Source organism: Mus caroli, unplaced genomic scaffold (assembly GCF_978045245.1).
Source record: "Mus caroli unplaced genomic scaffold, Mus_caroli_1 scaffold_2, whole genome shotgun sequence".
Taxonomy (NCBI): domain Eukaryota; kingdom Metazoa; phylum Chordata; class Mammalia; order Rodentia; family Muridae; genus Mus; species Mus caroli.
The window spans coordinates 115,178,987-115,199,996 of record NW_028227257.1 but is presented as its reverse complement, the minus strand read 5'-3'; the positions used below and the strand labels follow the sequence as shown (position 1 = coordinate 115,199,996).

General features: G+C 37.7%; 1 protein-coding gene across 11 annotated transcripts in view; it reads right to left on the bottom strand.

The window, feature by feature from the left end:
* The window catches only part of Scn3a (sodium voltage-gated channel alpha subunit 3), a 110,401-nt gene that overhangs the window by 35,144 nt on the left and 54,247 nt on the right, over positions 1 to 21,010 (bottom strand). For 4 of the 11 annotated variants that reach the window (XM_085834822.1, XM_085834825.1, XM_085834824.1 and 1 more), the window contains 6 exons: positions 15,936 to 16,283; positions 14,770 to 14,902; positions 13,664 to 13,902; positions 6,510 to 6,683; positions 5,137 to 5,493; positions 2,725 to 3,198 (listed from right to left, as the gene is read on the bottom strand). In XM_085834822.1, the coding sequence (XP_085690948.1) occupies positions 2,725 to 3,198; positions 5,137 to 5,493; positions 6,510 to 6,683; positions 13,664 to 13,902; positions 14,770 to 14,902; positions 15,936 to 16,283 (1,725 nt within the window). The remainder of the gene's footprint in view (positions 1 to 2,724; positions 3,199 to 5,136; positions 5,494 to 6,509; positions 6,684 to 13,663; positions 13,903 to 14,769; positions 14,903 to 15,935; positions 16,284 to 21,010) is intronic. The other 7 variants (XM_085834827.1, XM_085834828.1, XM_085834830.1 and 4 more) reach the window with 5 other exon arrangements.

The following is a 21,010-nucleotide window of genomic DNA, read 5'->3' as shown; positions in this document are numbered from 1 at the left end:
ATTTCAAAACCTAACCAAGTGTGTGTGTGTGTATGTGTGTATGATGTTCCTACTAACATTTATATATTAAAAATGTCATTAATGTAATTGGACTTTATCTACTCAAAATTAGACTGAAAGGGTATAGAATTATAGAAATTACCCAATAATAAATTTTTGTTGGGGAAGCAAATGTTTTCCAAGAATTGACAATGAATGATGAATTACATTTTAATATTCCAAGTTTATGTTGTTTAAGCCATTCAAAAGAAATATCTGTGGATCTTAAGGTGGCTTTCAAATATATTAAAAGCATTTTTTTCCCAGAAGAAACACATGAAGGTATTCTTCACCAGCCCACTGTCATCAGTCTCTGTTATTAATGCAATAGAAGTTCCTTTATTTAGCTTTGGCTTTTCTGTCTTTTCTTGACCTTACACTAGTCAGACAATTTTGTCCTTGGCTTTACCCTATTTTTGCCCTATAATTATTTTTTGACCTCTCCTATTTTCAGGGACCCAGATAATTTTAAGTCTTCCATTATTTGGTCTAATTTTAGCTCTGACCTCTGACTCTGACCAACACTGTTACCTTCAACCCAACCATCCCTTGTTAGCCATAGGGGATCAGTTCCAGGACTCTGCAAAAATCCAAACCAACAGATGTACAAGTCCTGTATATAAATTGGCCTACTATTTGTAGTACATGCATTAACCTACACAATACTCTCATATCTAGATTATCTACAGTACAAAATACAATGTAAATAATTATTACCCTTCATTCTTTTAGGGAACAATAAGAAAACAGTATGTATCTATTCAGTAGACATGATTTTTCTGTGATCTTTTTGATCAGAGTTAGACTTGAACCCTCGTATGCAGAATCTATGGATATGATGTGCAAAACTTAAAGCTCAAATCTAATTCTTTCCATACAAACCTGGTGACCTTCCTCAGAAGACCTTATCAGACAGTGGAATTGCCAATTTCTGATTCCTCAGATTCTTGAGGTCTGTTAAATTGCCAATTACTCTTGGTTCTCTATTATTTTGGCCCAGAATTTCACCATATCATTGCTATAACAGTGTGTAAGTTAATCTCCATTATCTCTCACTCTAATGTCCTTTACTCTTTAATAACAGATGTTCCTCGGATACCCTTTTCTAATTGCTTCTGTTTCAGAGCACTCCTTCGTGACCATGCAGACAATTCCAAGCTCTGACTTACTCTGCAAGGCTGCAGTCTGGAGCTTCCAGACACACCAGTACATCCTTTGCCCTGTCTCCTGCTCTCCACTCGCCTTAGTAACAGGAGCTCATTATCAACCCTGGCTCTCCTTTGGAGAACAGTATCTTTCCACTTTTTAACGATGTGACCCAAATATGAGGCCTATTGCAATTTTCTGTCATTTTACCTCCCTTCCCATTCTTAAACGTCTAAGAATTTAACACACGCCTGTAAGATCAATTAAATAGAGTTTTAATGACTTTATGAGTTTGTTGGGAACCACTTGATAAAGATTGTCTTTGACCGAATTGGACAAAGTAATCAGTGAGTGCCTGCTAGTCCTCTAGGGTTTCTTTGTAAGTCAATTCTACGCCAGGTGATAGAAAATAAAGCCAGAATTGAGTCTTAGCTACTAGGATGAGCAATGTGAATTAGATGTGCTATGCACAATTAGTGTGCAACTGTGAAAATAAACATTGCTATTTCATTTTGTTCATATGTTTTTTAGTTTTAAAACATATTCTAATATATGAAAACAATGGGACCACTGTGAGTTGTGATGCCATAAACTTCTAATAAGGATTTCTAGAGCAAATTATCTTGGTATAACTGGTTTTCAAAAGCTCCAAGAGAATCCACAGAATCAAACATCATTGGTCTGATTCCTAGGGTGTTGGTGGTATTCCCTCCAGCTAGAGATCTTTTATAACACCATCTGTGCTAGATTAACCTCCAGCTGTTACATCCAAAGGCCATAAATAAATAATAATAAAATATTGAAGTAATGCCACTAAGCTATTGTCATTAGACCCAAATGAGCTCAAATCATAACATATGAAAATTTTCTCTTTTCATCCGATCAACCACTCATATGAGGGAAATTTTCCCATCTGTAGATCCATTATAATCATCAAATGTTACTCTTCAGTATTTTTAAGGTAATATAGAAAATGTCATAGGTTTGCTCATCTTTAATAGGAAAACTATCAGTATGGCTTGACCCTTCCTAGTAAACAAAGTATTTTCATAGATAATGTACTCTTATGGTAAATAAAACACTTAAATGTGAATAAAGACTATGTAAATTTTTCACAGTGATGGCATACCACCATTAAAATATAGTTCATTGAGTTTTCTAAAACAAATAACTAATGAGGGAAAAATGTGTTAAATAGTATCTCTTTTGTTTAGGATTGCATATTAAATCAGGCTTTCAAGTTATCAAGAAAATGAACATGTTAATTGCTCAAATTGTGATTACCCATGGAAAGTTATAATTAAACGAACTTACCCATTTCTCATGATGTTCCAACATTATCATACGATATTAAGTTGCTTTTGGGTGTGGTGTTGGGTACTAAAGGACGTCATGCATGCTAAGTATCCTACCCTTGAGCTACACACCCAACCCATTACTTTCAGTTGATTAAGCGCCTACAGGCAAAATACAATACAGAGTAGCCATACTGTGTAGATAATGCAAAAAGTGTCGGCCTGAACTGAAAAGCACGCTTACCTCCTTGCTTTCTTCCAGTTCTGACTCACTGCTAAACTCTTCCGTGTTTAAATTTTCAAAGTCAGACTCTCCCACGGCAATTGGCACCGTCACGGTGAGGCTGGGGTTGTTGATGAATGACATGTAGTCATTTTCATCAATTACGTATTTCTCCACACTGCTTCCGGTACCCACACCACTGGTGGTTCCGTTACCGTCTTTAAGGTAGTTAAGCTCTTTGCTTATTTCAACCACGCCCGTGTTATTGGACATGCAGCTGTCTATTTTGTTCCCTTCGTGGATTTCTATCACTTTCGGCTTTCTAAAAAAGGCTTTTCGGAAGCACTCCCGTATCTTATTTTTCACATAATCAATCCCCTTTTGCATCCTTCCCACCGCGATCTGGAGGTTGTTCATTTCGTTATCATCGTCTGTAGCAGCAAGGTTGTCTGAACTAAAGGAACTCAACAATAAGGCCAGGAAGAGGTTCAGAACCTAAAAACAAAAGAGTGAAAGGACGGTGTTAAAACTGACACTCGGGTAAGGCTAGTCCGTGGGTGGACATGGAGCACAGATCTTTGCTACCGTGGTTTTATTAAATGCTTTCGAATGATTAGTGTACACCAGGCTCCACACTAAAGTCACGCAATATTGGGAGGGCATGATTATGTCTACATGTGGTAAAGGGGAATGGTAACTTAGAAGCCCCTCTCCACTGATAATAAAAGGGGAAAAAAAGAAACAACTAAATCAAATCTACTGTGACTCGCCAGTGAGAAGACAAAAATCCCACTTTCAATGGTTTTTGCCATACCACCAAAAAAAAAAAAAATTGGTATTTCATTTTTGTTATCTAGCTTGTCCATCGAATAACCTGCTAATATGTACAAAACCAGTATGTGGTAGACACATAGATGTCTTTGGTCCAGTGGCTACAATCTGTAACAGTAGAGATAGCAAATTACACAAGGGGTTAACACATTTCCCATCAAGCAGACTTTAAATTTTAGTTGTTCAAATAGTGTAGAAAGTGGAGAAAATTCTAAAACGTTCTATGGTTCAGCCAGACTCATCTAATGTAAATCCCTCCTCTCTTCAGGTTTGTGGAGTGTCGTTGTGACTCCCAGCGGTGGATGTCTGGTGGTCTGTAGCTATTACAGGGATAACTCATGATGTCTGATGTAAAAGAATATTTGTGCACAGGGATATTTTTTAGCCTAAAATGTAATTACTGAGTTTTCTCATGTAGTAGGAAAACAAGTGCAAACTTGGATCTCTGGGTTGTTTTCTATTTAAAAATCATATTTTGTTCTGAATCTAGGGCTATCTAATTTTCTCCAGAGAAACCCTGTCTCGAGGCCCCCCTCCCCCAAAAGAAAAGAAAAGAATGTGTATATATCCCACTATTATTCTTCTGAGTATTATTTGAAGAGTACCCCTCAAAAGGAAGACCTTATTATATAGGTTCTTACTATATATGATTTAGGAATGTAAGTATTGGAACACATGCCTTTATGTTAGGGCTTTTAAAATAATTTACATTTGTCCTTGGACAATTTCATTCATGTGTACAATACACACTGACCACGCCCACCCCACTCCCACCCCTACTGCACCTACCCATCCCACTTCTCCCCACTAGGTTCTCTTTTGCATTCAAATCTATTCCTTTTATCCAATGTGATTAACTGAAGCTAAGGAGGCTCAGCGGTGGGGAAGCAACTAAAGTCAGTTTGCCCGTCCACTTCTAAGGAATAAGATATTTTAAATCTGCTCCTCCTGTGTCTCTCTGTCTTCATCTCTGTCTCTGTCTCTCTCTCTGTTATGTGCTTGTCTCTTTCTTTCTGTGTATGCTGGCATATATATATATATATGTTTGTATGCATGTAATTGTCTATCCTACAATGTAATATTTTTAGTAAAGCAAATGCAGATAAGAACATATTTTGTACCCTACAGCAATTAGAAACCACAGCTAAAGTAGAATACTTTATTTCTTTAAAGCTTGTCCTTAGAGTTTCTGTCTAACCCACACCTTTAAATAAAGCAATGTGAATTATGACATGTAAAAAGTAGTTGAATTTTTAGGGTTTAAAGAGATTGTCATATGAGAATACTATCAGGATACAGTGAGCCTAGATGAGAAGATACATTTTTTTTCGACATAAAAAAGTAAACAGTGTTTTCCACCCCAAACATGCTTTAAATGCACCTCTCCGCCTAATATCCTCCATAGCATGTACATTTTATCCGATGGTCACAGACAGGGAGCTTCGACCTCAGAGAATTTAAATAAGACGGTTCTTCAGTGATTGCTTGCAAGGGGATTTGACACTCAGTGGCTGGCAGTAAATTGGCGGGATATTTACTGCCTAAACCATTATATTTCCTATGCCCCAAACTCATTCACACAGATCCGCAGTACATACGTACCACGAGGTTCCCAATCACCATGACCAACATAAACACAATAAGGCACATGGTCTGGCCCGCGACCTCCATACAGTCCCACATGGTCTCTATCCACTCCCCACACAGCACGCGGAACACGATCAGGAACGAGTGGAAGAAGTCATGCATGTGCCAGCGCGGCAGCTTGCAGTCCTCGTTGATCTTGCAGACACACTCCTTGTAGCTCTTGCCAAACAGCTGCATGCCGACCACGGCAAAAATGAAGACGATGATGGCCAGCACCAGGGTCAGGTTGCCCAGGGCGCCCACCGAGTTGCCGATGATCTTAATGAGCATATTCAGTGTGGGCCAGGATTTTGCCAACTTGAAGACTCGCAGCTGTAATGAAATAAAAGGAAATGTAGTACGCTTGGAAACTAGACTATTATTTTATGAGTCGATCATAATGTAGATTCCAAACAAAAAGGTGATAATAATATTAGGGTTGTAAATCAAGTCGTCATTTCAGCACATTTTTTCTTTATAAATCTCATTTTAGATTTACTGATTTTCATTTTAGATCGACCTAAGAAAAATTACTACTTTAATTACAGACACTGCTAAGGCATCCACTGTCACTTCAGATTCTACTCTAGAAACTGAAAAGGAATGTTGAAAATATGAATTACATTTTCTTCTTTAAAAAGGTGTGAAGTAAGATAACTCGATTTTTAAAAGCTTATGTTAAATTTGAAATATATATATATATATGTATATACATATATATATCAAAATGTAGCTACTTTTGCCAATTATTTTTGTTATAATTCTAAACATTTTGTTATATCATTGTTTAATATACCAAATATATCAAACTTTTTTTATGTGTTGGATGAGATACAGTTTCATGTAGCCCAGGCTAGCCTCAAACTTACAATATATCTGAGAGTAAATCTAAGCTACTTCTTCTAGCTTCACCTCCCAAGTACTGGTGTTAGAGATATGACCACTATCCCCAGCTTCTACATGCTTTAAAGTAGGTCCTCCAATAAGAACTGAATTGATTAAAATCCTGACATTAACTGGGGCTCAACATTTTTATTTGCATTTCTTCTTTTTCTTTTTCTTTCTTCACCTCACAGATATAAAATGTAAACAAGTTCAGAGTATAAACCCATTTTAGAAGGAGCATATATATTTTTTAACATCTACATATTGAATTGTGGAATATTTCAATCATTTTTATTATTCTAGAAAACAGATTATACTTATCGTAGTAGCCTTAACTGGTTGTTCATTTCCTGGGGATACTGACTTGTGTGATTAAAAACGCTATTTCACGAACTATAATACACATTATAAACACACATTTAAAAATAAATGCTATTCTCATGAGAGATGAGAGCAGAAGATACCAGTCTGAAGGACCGAAGCACGGACAGCCCCTCCACATTTGCCAGGCCAAGCTCCATTAAACTCAGGCTAACAATAATTCCATCAAAGATATTCCAGCCCTCTTGAAAATAGTAATAGGGATCCATTGCAATGATTTTCAGGACCATCTCAGCTGTGAAGATCCCGGTGAAGACCTGGAGGGGAACCAGAGAGCAACACTAGAGCAGCTCCAAGCACAGAAGCCGCAGAATTCACCAAGAGCATTAAACCATAGCAAATATAAACATCTGAGGTCTAAACAAAACAAATCAATATCGACTTAGAGATTTTCCCCACAAGCTGGCATTGTGCTAAATAGATTTGTCTTACTTAACAAATCAGCTGGGTTTCTAGGGAAAACAGACTTTAAAACCTTTCACTGCGCACAGTTTCCCATCTGAGCCTGGGTAATAGCCCTGGTGTTATTGCCATTGTGGTACATTAAGCGTCTACAAAATAGCACATTTACTTTTTTTTGTAATACTATAAAAGAATGGTGCAAAATGCATTAATGGGAATAAATCCACATATTATTGTAAGTCTAAAAATTACTTAAAAAACGGTAAAAAATATACATTTTACTTGTAAATTTTGTAGTATTCTTTAATGGGCTGCAGCTTGTTTCTGCATTTTACAAACATTCTTGAAACAAAAGAGTGTCTGTCACAAATGTTTTGTAACAATGGTCTCTGGCTGCCTGCCTCAGAATTAAGGTTAATGGATTAATAGAGAAAGGAACTGCAGACTTAATTGGAATGAGCAGGAGAATACTCTCAGTGTTGCACATCCATAATTAAGAATAATATGGTGAGAAGAGAAGAAATGTGTATTTGACAATAGAAACAAATAAAAGAGAGGACATGAAACGTTGATTTCAAAATTGAAACCACAGGAAATAACAACGTAAACACATGATGGGCTGGGAAATTATTTCTGCCAAAATCTTTTAAAATGGTCATCATAATTCTTTATAGGTAAAGGGTCTATTCTGTGGTAGTAAAGCCAAAGTTACTGAAGCAGATAAACATTTATCTTGAGGAATCTCTGTCAAAATAATTTACTAGAATCATTTGGTATGTTAAAACATCATATTTCTTTTTAAAAACCCAGACCCACTCTTATAAAAGCATGAAGATAACCAATATCTCATTTTTAAATTTTACAAATATTTTAAAAGGAAATGCCAATTTCAGAAACATATATTAGCTGCCGTTAGTTATGTGTCACTCATGGAGAAGTAAAATATCCTGTAAGCACTGTGGAATACATTTTGAAAAAATGATATTTTCATTTTATACAGTAGCTCATCATGGGATTTTTTTTCCACAAATAGCTTCCCAGCTTAACCTCCAATGAGTTCTAACTCTAAAGAATTTGATTTCTGTAAAACTTTCAGAGGCAGAGAGTATTTAAAATAGGCACCCTGTTGATAGAAATGCTTTAAAACAAGCTAAGAACTCTTTAGCTAAAGGATCTTCAATATCTTCTTACAGAAAATCAAAATTAATCTCTTCAGGTCTGCTGAGATGGCTAGCTCTACCGCAGCTAGCAAATGCATAAGCCAGAACCCCATCAAAATGTAATACCACCATGAAACTTCTCCTTAAGAATATTTGAATGAACATTCTCATTTCAAAATTACAAGCATTTGTATTAAATATTTCTAATGTATGTAGGTCCCAATAGCACTGGTAATGTTGTATTTTTCTGTAGTTTTAGTAATGTCAAGTTACATGTTATGGTAGAGCTTCTCTAACATAATATGATGCATAGACTGGTTTATAGGATCTCTATACTAGGAGCTTGAATTTTAAAATGGTCAAAAAACCAACCAAACAAACAAACCAAAAGACAATATCCTATAAAATATGGAGTAGCAGAGAGAGACTCAACAGGGATTTTGAAGTTTCCAGATACTCAAATTGAATCAATCCAATCATCTGGGCAGAAATGTAGTATTTATAAATTGTAGAAACAGACTACAGAGAGGTGAACTCCTTGATCAAAGTCAAGCCAGAAGAGTCCATAATCCTTTCCTGGTCTTTTGTTCTTAATTTTGCCTACACTTTTATAGTTTCATCTATAAATCACTACATAGTTATTTGAGAAACAATAGGCTAGCCTATTAAAACTACCATGCATCAGGAGCTTCAATAAACTCCCAGCGAAGTGTAGCCATTTATCATCTATGATGTATAATTTAGGACAAATGAAATCTTTCACTAAGACTCAGACTTGAAACTCTTTTGCCTTCTGCTTTTCTCCCTGATTATCCTACCATCCAAACTGTATCATCCCTATACTTACATATGCAACAGCTTCAATATTGTAAGACCATAAAAAATCAATTTCCATCTATATTCTGGAAATTTTTGAAAATATTCATTTATTTAATTTACCCGACATCCCAATATCCTGGGGAAAACGTAAGGGGTAAGAGCAGAAATATTGTCCATCAACACTTCAATGAAAGGCTCAAGAGGTTAATGATGTGCATGTAGGAGGAAGGAAGCTGTTCAGTGAGAGCATGCTGGATGCTAGGCACATTGCTAGATTCTTTCAGATTACCTCATTTGACCTGCACAGCAGCCTCAGAGATGGGCATCATGGCACCCATTACAACAATAAAAGAACAAAGCTCAGAGTATTGTACATTTCCATAGAGTATATTATTCATCTACAGAGACAGTTATAATCCGATCTTACTGGCGGTTGAATCTAAAGTGACTGTTATCTTTATGAAAGCCTGACTCCCGAAGCAGCCTCTTTGGGAGTAGAAATAACCAGTCATTGGTTTATTGAGAATCTACAATGTAGACACAAACCAAAAAGGGTTGCAGGGTCTGCCACTGAGAAATTCACATAAGATGGAAAAAACACCGCTTCTGGTGTAAGAAAGTTTATTAGGAATTAAGGTAAAGTTGCTTAACATAGGCTAAATGCCATGGGAGAAGGGAAAGAGGAGGAAGAGGAACTTGGAAGAATAGGACTTGAGATGTGAGAACATTCTAAACGTGGATGTAGAAATCAATGAGCAGAGAACTATTTAAATACATAAACTTTGGTGTGGTATTTGTGTGGTGTTGTGACAAGGCTTCTCTGATGTGGCTGAGAGGGCTTATAAAGGAAACAAGACATGAATGCCAGAAATATTTTTGAAGTTTTTAAGAGTAAAAGATAAATACCCTGAAGGAAAAAATAATGGATTTTCATATCAAGTAGATATGGGAAATAAAGACAAGGCTAAGTCCTAGTGGCTCTAACAATTCTAGCTTTGTGGCTAGAAGAGTCTATTAAACATGGCACAAAATTCAAGTGATGATGGCAGCATTCTCATAAGTGGTAGGAAGGATGGCCATTCAGCTGTGACCACACAGTGCTTAAAGCAATCCTTGGCCAATGATCTGTGTCAGCTGGGCGCACAGAGAGGCATAACGCTTGTGCTGCAGACTGTATCATCCCTAATGTTGCTGGAACATAAAAATATTGAGTGAAAAGCATCACAAATGATGTAAGGAGTCCGGAAACCAGTAATAGAGGCCACAGAGCATATCAGGAATGGGGTGATTGGCGTGACCAACAAAATAATCAGGAAAATTTCAGCATCACAGCATTATGGGTGTTAAAGTTGAAGAAAAGGGTGATACTCTCCTGCATCAAACAGTACGAGAAGTTGAGCTGAGTTTTAAGTATGCCTATTTATGCCAATGTCTCCCCAATATCCCTTTCCTTCCTTCTGGTGGGACTAATTCCTCCTCCACCTGAATGACTACTCAGGGACAGCCACACCTAGTCCTCCTTCTAAGGCTGGTTATACAAGAAGGGGCTGTCTATGAAATATGCTCAACACATATCTATCTTGAAAACTTTGTGCCAGAATTCAAAAGGGAATTTATCTCTTTTTTACTAAATGATGTGAGATGTATCACCTGTGAGCTACAAATGTTTGCCCTGTCCCCAAGACCAGTTTCTGCATCCCAGCTGCATCATCACCCTTCACAAGGCTTGGTCCTTCATCTTTTGTGTTTGATGAGTTAAGTCTATCCCCATCATTCAAGTGTTCTTGGAATAGTAAAAAGAAGATGTTAATTTAATAATATCTGTCAACTCAACTACTAAGTTAAAACTCTAGGGAAGAGATAGTAGGAAAGAAGTAGAATCAGGCAGAAGAAAAAAAAAGTCTAATATTTTGGGGAATTAGGTATCTAACTTACAAACAATTAGCCTTTACATCCATCACACTGAACAGACTCATGAGACTCAAGGTTTAACTTCCAAAATGCTTTCCAACTATCAAGAGCCTTAGGACTTCTTTTCATTTATCTTCCCTCCCTGTTTTCTTCTCTCTCTCTCTCTCTCTCTCTCTCTCTCTCTCTCTCTCTCTCTCTCTCTTTCTTTTCTTTTGAATCAGCATCTTACCATGTAGCCCATGCTGGTCTAGGAATCGTGATCCTTCATGCCTCAGCCTCTTGATCATTTGGATTTTCACTGTGTGCCAGCATGCCTACTTCTAATAATCCTATTTTGAAGGCACAGTCATCATTAGAGACTTTATGTCCCTAAAGGTTGGAGATTTCTAATGCAAAACTGATAGGAATAATAAGAAAAAGTTTCATAGAGTACATTTGTTGGTCACAATTGGAGATCCTTGCATTTAAAGCCCTGACTAGAGCTCTTTGATCAGAAAGAATAATGTAAAAGGCTTCATGTCTTAACAATCCAGGTAGCATCCACTTTCATTTATCACTCCTCAAAGGAGAGTTATATGCCCCAGTTAAAAAGTACTTCCCAGAAACTACAGTAAAGAATCATTTATCCCAAATAGTTTGTGGGAAACATTTCTGGACATTAGGCATTGAGGATTTAATCCCAGCACTTGGGAGGCAGACACAGGTGAATTTCTGAGTTCGAGGCCAACCTGGTCTACAGGTCCAGGACAGCCAGTGCTACACAGAGAAACCCTGTCTCAAAACAAAACAAAACAAAACAAAACGCATTGAGAATTCACTGGAGGAAAAAGAGGACACTCATTATCACTTTATTGTCTTCCATATAGTATAAGTATTAATTACTACTAGATTTGACACATTCAATTATAAGGATAAATTTATGTCTATTTTTCTGTATATGAATGAAAAAGATAGCTAATAAAAAACAGTATCTTTAATTAGTCTAAGTCTCTCATAGTCCAGTTTTCCATATTTTGACAGCTACTGAATGTTTCAGAGAGGAAGCTAGCCAAAATCAAACAGATAAAAGTATTTAAGTCTTTGGGTGGTTTTCTCCCATGGACTTCTGTGGGCGACCAAAGAAGGTATATGAAGGCTTGAGTGAATATGTATTGTTGATGTGAGCCACCAAGTCAAGAACCCGAGCCTCAGAACCATGGAAAAAAAGCACTCATCCTGGGAGTGAGGCTCAAAAGAAGGGCAAAGCCTTCTTCTGGTGCATATGTGGTCCATGAGGTTGACAGTGTGTTCAGAAAGCATCTACCATAGTTTCTGCCTACCCCATATTTACAGTCTAGAGACTGTTCCTCCACAAAGGTTGGCTCTACTAGGATTGATTAAACCTGCCTCCTTGGTTCAGCTGTGGGTCATAACCCTGCCTCGTTGTTTACCTGAATGTTAGAACTCTACCTCCTTGTTCAACCATATGCAACTACTTCACCTCTCTGTTCAACTCTGTATAATAAACGCACTGAGTTTTTGGGAGCTGAAGTTTCTCCATCAGAAAGCCTGCTCCACCAAATCCCAGCAAATCTGTGTCCATGTGTTTGTTTACTTTTCTTTAGTTCCTTACTGTCCCAGTCAGGCCCATCCCTGGAGCCCTGCAGGGATACAGCAGCCTTCACAGAAAGACAAGCCTACAGATGTTTGCCTACTGAAGATTAAATAGCAAAACATTTATCAGTACTTTATAATTAGCAATGAACTCTATACTGAGCTATTGGTGAGTCACAGGCTTAAGGATGATGTTATAGGCTGCCAAAATGATTTTGAATACTAGAAGTCATCTTGAAATATAATGGAACGAGTCAATGTTGTCAAAACCAAATTCTAGGCATATTTGGGAAAGTACAGATTAACTGAAGCCCGTTTTAAAATCTGGAAAAAAAACCAGAAAGGTTACTTGTTTGAAAATACATCTTAGTATGTAGTCTTCCTTACGATCACTTACCTTCCCATACTGAAAGTCCTACAAATGCATTTTAACAATTACATTTTCATTGGTTGATTACCACTGAGGATACTTATTATTAACTTATTCACATCCCATAAACAACCACCAAACCCAGACACTATGGCAGATACCAACAAGAGCCTGCTGACAGGAACTTGATATAGCTGTCTCCTGAGGGCCTCTGCTAGTGCCTGGCAAATACAGAAGTGGATGCTCACAGTCATCCATTGGATGGAGCACAAAGTCCCAATTGAAGGACCTAGAGAAAGGACCCAAGGAGCTGAAGGGGTTTGAAGCCCCATAGGAGGAACATCAATATGAATTAACCAGTATCCCCCAAGCTCCTTGGAACTAAACCACCAATCAAAGAAAACACACGGTGGAACTTGTGGCTCTAGCTGTATATGTAGTAGAGGATGGCCTAGTTGGTCATCAATGGGAGGAGAGGCCCTAGGTCCTGTGAAGGTTCTATGCCCCAGTATAGTGGAATGCCAGGTCCAGGAATGGGAGTGGGTGGGTTGGGGAGCAGGGGAAGAGGGGAGGGGATAGGAGAGGAAATTAAGAAAGGGGATAACATTTGAAATGCAAATAAAGAAAATATCTAATAAAAAAAGTAGAAATTGATTCTTTGGCTATTGTTTCAATGGATATGGGTTCTGGGAAGACCCTGTAAATTCAAATCTTGTGGATCTCATGTTCCCTTTGGGCCTTCATTTCCAGTATGCAATCCTTCACAGTGTAAGGAGGTGTTAACTATTAGGTATCATGGTGAATCTGCAAAGTTCCTGTCCTGCATAGTCAGTCTCAATACAGATGAAATTATTCTCTCTGAGGGGTGCTGTAATATTCTTTTAGATGGTTCTTCTTGTGAAGAAAGAAGATAAAGTTTTCAGGTCGGGACAGCACAGATGGCTTTTCTTTGTTACCTTGCTCCCTCCCTGATAGCACTTACCAGGTTCCCCACCGTCAGCACACTGCTGAACTGCTCAGTCATCGGGTAGTGCTCCATGGCCATGAACAGTGTGTTTAACACAATGCAGATGGTGATGGCCAGGTCAACAAATGGATCCATCACAATCAAATTCACAAGATGCTTCACTTTTAACCATGCATCACAACAGTCCCAGATCAAAAACACATTGGCAAATCTATACCAGCATGGTGGACACTTCTGTCTAGATTCTTCAAGTTCTGGTGGGTAACAAAGAAGAAAAATATTAAATAACAGAAAAAAATTAATGTTTCTGGTAAATATATTGTTTGATAAAACATGCTTATTCATGGGCATAGAAACGTATTGTACTGGGATTAATAGACTGTACAGAAAACAATCTTATTATATATTACCTTATTACATATGGATATCCATAAAATGTTCATTAAAATGCACACTGATGCTGACCCACTTTCTCTTAATACATGCAAGTACTTTAATTTATATTCAACCTCAAAATAAGTAATAATGAAACAAAAAATGCAATATATCACTATCAAATAGTACTTGAAAAAGAACTTTATGGGAATTTTAAACAGTGAATAAGATCACCAAATGTTTGTGTCAAGTGTCTCTTAGAGGATTTTTACAATTGTGAATACAGATGATGGAAAAGGTGCATTTGGAGGATCCTCATTTGAATGGAACACAGGCTTGGCTTTGTCCGACTCATTGCTGTCCCTCTCTAATCCTGATATCATTGACCTTTAAACACTCAGGCTGTAAGAAGAAAGGGTTTACTTTGTTGGGTAATATAACACTAGAAAAAGTCTTCAATGCTATGAAATCAAGGGGGAGAAATGCCACTCTACAGGCAAAGTAAAAATTCAAGTGAAAGAGAACTAGGTTAATACTCAAGTTTATAAGCAATATGAAAGATGTGCTCGCTCTCTTTCTCTCTCACACACACACATATACATATATGCATATATATGTATATATATGTATATATATATATATATCACAATTTTATACTTGAAAATCCATTAGACTGTCTGAAAAAAAGAACCTGTGTTTGGAGCAGACAGCCAATTCAATGTAGACTCTCACAGTCTGCATCTTACCCTCCATCGTGTTGGTCAGGATACTGGCTATGCTCATGGCTCTTTGTCTCCCAGAGGAATCCTCCAGCATTTCCATCGAGATCTGGTAAGAACTTAGCCTTCTCTTCCTGACTTCCGTTTCAGTGGTGGTACCCTGCAAACCAAATACTGATGGCTCAAACCACCCTTCTCCATTGACAACACAAGAGTATATAGCATCTCTCTGGACAATCATGCTTCGTGCAAGTTATTTCAGGTAACAATCTCAAGTGATAATACATGAAGATATTAAATAGGTTATCATATTCTATTAACATGTTTTCTTTTAAAGACCACAGATCCTTTGACAAGCGCTCACTGGCTAGATGCAACTTTATAAAGCAACTATTTTACGCAAGCATTTTAAACAACATGGCAACGTTTAGGGGGGAATTTTTTTTATAAGCATGCTGTAATTAGTTTTTCATTCAAATACAAATTTTTCTTCAACTTATAGCAGTGAGGAGGTCAATCTTTCCACAAAACTAGATAGTATTATATAGTCTCAAGGCTGAGTTATTTTCTTTGAGGCTATATTGACATACTGACATATATGGGCCATTTTTTCCATGCACAAACACAGATGTACAATGAAATGTGTGTGCTTTCCTGAGATTTCTTTATTTCCATATGCCATTTCATCAACACATTTTGTTTTGGAATTTTTTTTTCAAACAGCACTATAATATAGACGGATGTCTAAAACTGTCCACCGTCAATACATTTGTCATTATAATATTTAATTTTAAGAATACAAACATTTCAGAATAAGACCTGATGGATGATTATATAATTTAAGGGAAACATTTATAATGAAGATTTGATTGTGAAAGTGCTCATTATATTGTATTTGTAATAAATGTACTGAAGTTGTAGATTTGTGCTTTATCTCAGATTCTAAATTTTGAGTACTTTTAACCTAAAAAGCTGATAGTTGCATACAAATCAAGTTTGGGTTTTGTTTTGTTTTGCTTTTTTGCTTGTTTGTTTTTTGTTTTGTTTTCTCGATCACTTAATCATGTTACTTTTAAGCACTTTCATTTAGAGGAATTAGAATGACAGAACAGGTTCATCTGCCCAGGCCTGGAATTTTTTTTTTTTTTCAATTGAAGTAAAGTGTCACTAGTAGCTGGTTTATGTATTATCACCTCTGGCGGAAGCTGTCCAGTAGGTGACGTAAGAGCTGAGGGTCCACCCACCAAGGAAACCACACCATTGCAATCCACAGTGCTGTGCATCTTCCCATTGGCTGGAAGCCCTGGCACCATCCTGGATGACATACTGGCCTGACTAACGTTACTGTTGCGTCGCTCTCCAGGTCTGTGCGGCACAAACAGTGAGTCTCTCCTGCTCTCGCTATCTTCAAAGGTGCTGTGCTCATCATCCGCAAAGTCATTCTCAGACCCCACGTCCTTCGCCCGACCTCTGAAGCTGAAAATGCTCGTTTTGCTATTGCGTCTTGGGGAAAACAGGGAGCCACGGATACTCAAGAGAGACTGAGGAGAAAGCAAGGAAGGAAGAGATCGGGGACAGGGGGCAGGGTGGGACATAATTGTTTAATAAAAATCTTAAGACTGCAGAAAATGTTTGCTTTTGGGTCGCTGTCAGCTTTTTCTTAAATACAGGTAAATGGAATTCATAGGGACACATAGGTTTCCTTTTTTTATATTGAAGACCACAGTGCAAATGTCAGGATACATTTCATTATAAAGCATGCCACTCTAAGACTCCTGATTCACAACTGAGGAAATTCACAAGCACTTCCTCTACACTTCACTCGCCAACTGTGAGATGGAGTGTTATTACACTGAGAGGAGGGGAGTGGGTATATAAGTAGGAGGTAACGTTCACTGCTCAGTTCTGTGATCTGAAGGCATGCAACTTGGGAAAAAATGGCCCCGAGACTGTACAGATTCGAAAGATTTATATCAAATTGTAAAAATCTTAAATCATCACCTTGATAGCTACAGTGCTGAAAAAGATATCATTGTATCTGTGTTCTTCTCTGGCTTCTACCAGGAAGGTCTCGAGACCCATTTGTTTCTACCCACCTGGGAAGCGTGTCACAGAACTTATCTTTTAGATTTTTCTAACTGTTTCCAACAGGAGGATCAGCGATTCACTTGATCTGAGGGTCTATGTGTCACAGCAAATGTAAGAGGATTTTTAATGCTCTTGGTGGTACTCTGCTTCCTAAGAATTTAACACTAGCTTAAAGAACCAAGGTATGTAACAGGGCTGACTGGACCAATGAAGGTGATTCATGTGACTTCATGTTAATTCCAGTAATGAGAGCTAGGTAATTCAAAATCAAGACACCTTGGTCTTCCTTGACTTTTTTTTCCCCTTCCTGGGATGGATAATGTAACCCTGCCTTGCTCAGCATTGGCTAGACAAGCATCTCTTTACAAATAAAGAGATAAGCTGTTCCCTAATACCAGAAAATAGGATGTAGCTTATATCCTTCTTTGACTCTTTGAATGGATTTTTGAACTGCACTAAATAACTCAGGATTAATCTTACTTTGGTGATAGTTTCTAAAAATATGCCTGGTCAAGCAACGGAATATTATTGGAATGGAATATTGCTCTCCCCATCATTATTAATAGTATTTCTTTCTGCTTCCTTTCTTGTTCTCTTATTCTCTGCCCCACATCTCTCTTCACATCACTATAATCACACACACCTGCACACGCACAGGCACACACCACATCTGAAACATGGCAGCAGGCACAGGCTTATTGTACTAGCCCTTGGGAAGCAGAAGCAGCAAAATTGAGAACTTTAGGTCAGTCTGTGTTGCAGCATTACAAGATTGTGTCTCAAAAACAAATCAAATCAAAACAGAAGAGATTAATATATACTAATGCATTAACATATATGTATATATGTTAATTCGCTAATCAGGCACAGGCAGCAACTGATCTGTGCTACCACTTCCTCCTCCAGTATAAAACCAAATATAATCTTAGTGGAGAAAACACAGGAAAAAGGTTCAGATTCAGTTTGGTTTTGTTTTCTCTCTTTTATTTCTCTGCCTAATTAGCCTAGACTGATTGTCTTGGCTCTCATTTTTTTAACTGTATGTGTATAACTTTCCCCAGATGTCTGCCTTTGTCCTTTGGAACTTCTTAAAAGGCACTTTTCCTTCTGAAATGTGTCTTTTGTTGAGTAAATTCTCTACAGGACCCCGTAGCTGCAGGGTGTGCCGAAACTGTACTGTGTCTCTACAGCACCCAGTTCAAACAAGAGTGTGAAACCAGTTAAAAGGTATGTCCTTCACTTTAAGAATACTGACATACATCAAAAGATGGCCTAGTCGGCCATCAATGGAAAGAGAGGCCCATTGGACTTGCAAACTTTATATGCCCCAATATAGGGGAATGCCAGGGCCAAAAGAATGGGAATGGGTGGGTAGGGAAGTGGGGGGAGGGTATGGGGGACTTTTGGGATAGCATTGGAAATGTAATTGAGGAAAATATGTAATAAAAATATTAAAAATCAAAAAAAAAAGAATACTGACATACTTAGTCCCACCCTTGACATATATAATAAAATATCTGCTATAGGAGGCTAAGAGCTTTGAAACTTCCCATACAAATCACTCTGTACTTTGAAAACTGTATTTCTGAGGAATTAAATTTGGAATTCTGAGTACATTTGACTATATATGCCAAGAGTTCATTTATTGGAAACACAATCTCATGATGGGACAGTTTTTAGAGATAGAGCCTTCATGAATAGATTAATGCTTTTCTGAGTTGCACATCACAGAGTTCGTTCCCCTTTTATCTCTTCTGAATGAGGTCATTTTCCCTTCCACTGGTAAGGCTCTCTCAAAAACCAGGATTTCCAGCCTCCAGATTATATGTCAAAATACAGATGTGTATAAACCACCCACTCTCCGATGTTTTTGCTACACACACACACACACACACACACACACACACACACAGAGTGAAGACATAGTAAATGTGATTATGTAATTTGGATTTTCAAGCCACCTTCCAGCCAGTTCTAAACTCAGGTACATTCTGTACCCAGGGAAGTATAAACTACATTTCTCTCTGGTACAACTTACATTAACTTCTAGGAAGGTTAAGTATATTAATCTTAATCTATCTGTATTCTAAAACTGTCTTTGGAAGTGAGAATCTGCTATGTTACAATCCTTGGGAGTATATGATATGGTTTTACATCTATAACATATCTGAACATGCCTTAAACTGGCATGCTTTTATGTCTGGGTATTTTCCAGAGGCGGTCCAGATCTTTGAGTTTATTTGAACTTCTTTTCACTCTGTGGAAAGTATAATAATGGGTGTGGGTACAGCTTTCAAGGCAACAGAACCAGAAAAAGAAGATAACAAAAATAGTATTCAGAGAAAATAAACCAAAAATAACACCCTTGTAAGAAGCGGCAGAGTTAGGGAATACCCGCAGCTGTGGCAAGCTTTTTTCTAGAGAAAGCTTTTATGCTGAACTAAAGGACCATTTCTCCTCGCCTCATGCCTCTCAGAACATAAATTACAGGTGTTGGCTTCATTTTGTTTTCCTCTGTTCTAAAAAGATAAGTGTGTGGACTTTTTTCTCAAATTTCAATAATAGAAGAGAAAGTTCTGATTCTCTGTGACACAACCTGGTATGTAAGGTCCAAACCCAACGTGGGTTGTGAACGAAGAAGATGCAGGGAATTAACAGGTGTTTTAGTAGACTTTGTAGAATGAGTATTTGTGGGGAACACTCATTTTGTGCCACCTCTCAACTTATATACATCAGCAACTCTATATGGTTATAGCTATAAGCCCCTGGTTTAAAATACTCTCTCCCAGTGCATCCAAACAATAGGGATAAAAGTCCCAAGGAAGAAGCTCTTCATTATATATATGTTTAACTAGTGTCATGATTTACAATGACTATGTGTTATGCCTGCCAAAGTAAATCATGCAATAAATGTAAAATAACATTCTAATTCACACATCAGTGGAGGAAGACAGGGTGCCCATAACTAATCGTTTCTCTGCTTTGATATTCTCAGGAGATTTTACTTCAGGAGAACCATATTGTTTTTGAAGAGTATGTCCAGTTGTTTTAGTGTTTGTTGTCCCTGTTGCCTTCCCAGACTCTCTTTTATAGAAGAGAAAGCTTTTTGACACCTACACAGCAAACACTCTAAAGAGTCTCTGCATGGAACTGCTTGAGAGTACTGTATTAATGCCTTCTTTTTCAGCTCTATTGGGAGAGTCAGCACTCCTCAGTATTTCCTTTATGTTTGAAGGTCTACCCAGCTATCCCAGACTCACCTGTCATCTTTCAACCATCTATCTACAACTACATAAGGAATTGTTCAAATGCACATACTACTTTTGCTTTTAGTGTTCAAATATTAACTACCAGCTACCTTCCTTCTGCACTTTCCTCTCTGACTCTCCAGCACCAACTACCCAAGCCTCATTGCTCTGTGAGAGTTGTGAGCATATTCTCACACATCCCTTCCACTGGACCAGGAAGGGGGTCCCATGGTATACCTTCTTCCCTTGACCCCTCCCAAATCTTAGAAGGTCATTTCAAGCCATCCAACTTAAACTTTTATCATCAATTATATGGCTCCCATTCTCACAGTATTTAATCATCATTCAACATAGTATGCAACATATCTGACTTCCTTCCTGTATCAACCTTTAGAATAAAGTTCCATTATATCAGTGAATGGAATCTGGTTTTTCATTAAGGAATTTTCAACATCTAGAGAGCTTTCTGTTACCTATATGGCAATTGTGATGATTGGTGTTAATTCTCAAATTAATAGAATCTTGAATCTCCTTGAGAATGGGTCTTTGAATATTTGTGTGGAGGATTATCTTGAGTTAATCAATGTGGGAAAAAAAAAAAAAAACAGTCCTAAGTGTGAGTGGCACCATGCATGGGTTGAGTCCTAAACTGAAGGAAAAGAGAGGGGAGTGGCAAGAGAAAGAATCATGGCTCTGTTTCTTGACTATGGATGACATAGAACCAGCTGTTTCCAGCTCCCGTTTGTTTCCAGCTCCCGTTTGACTTCCCTGCAATGACCGACTATAACCTGGATCCATAAGCCAGAATAAACCCATTCTCACTTACGGTACTTTTGTTATCACAGCTACTGGAAAAGAAACCAAGACAGTGCTTAACAAGAAGGGAAATAATCTCACTTTCAAAAGACATACAGTTGTCATGCAAACATCAA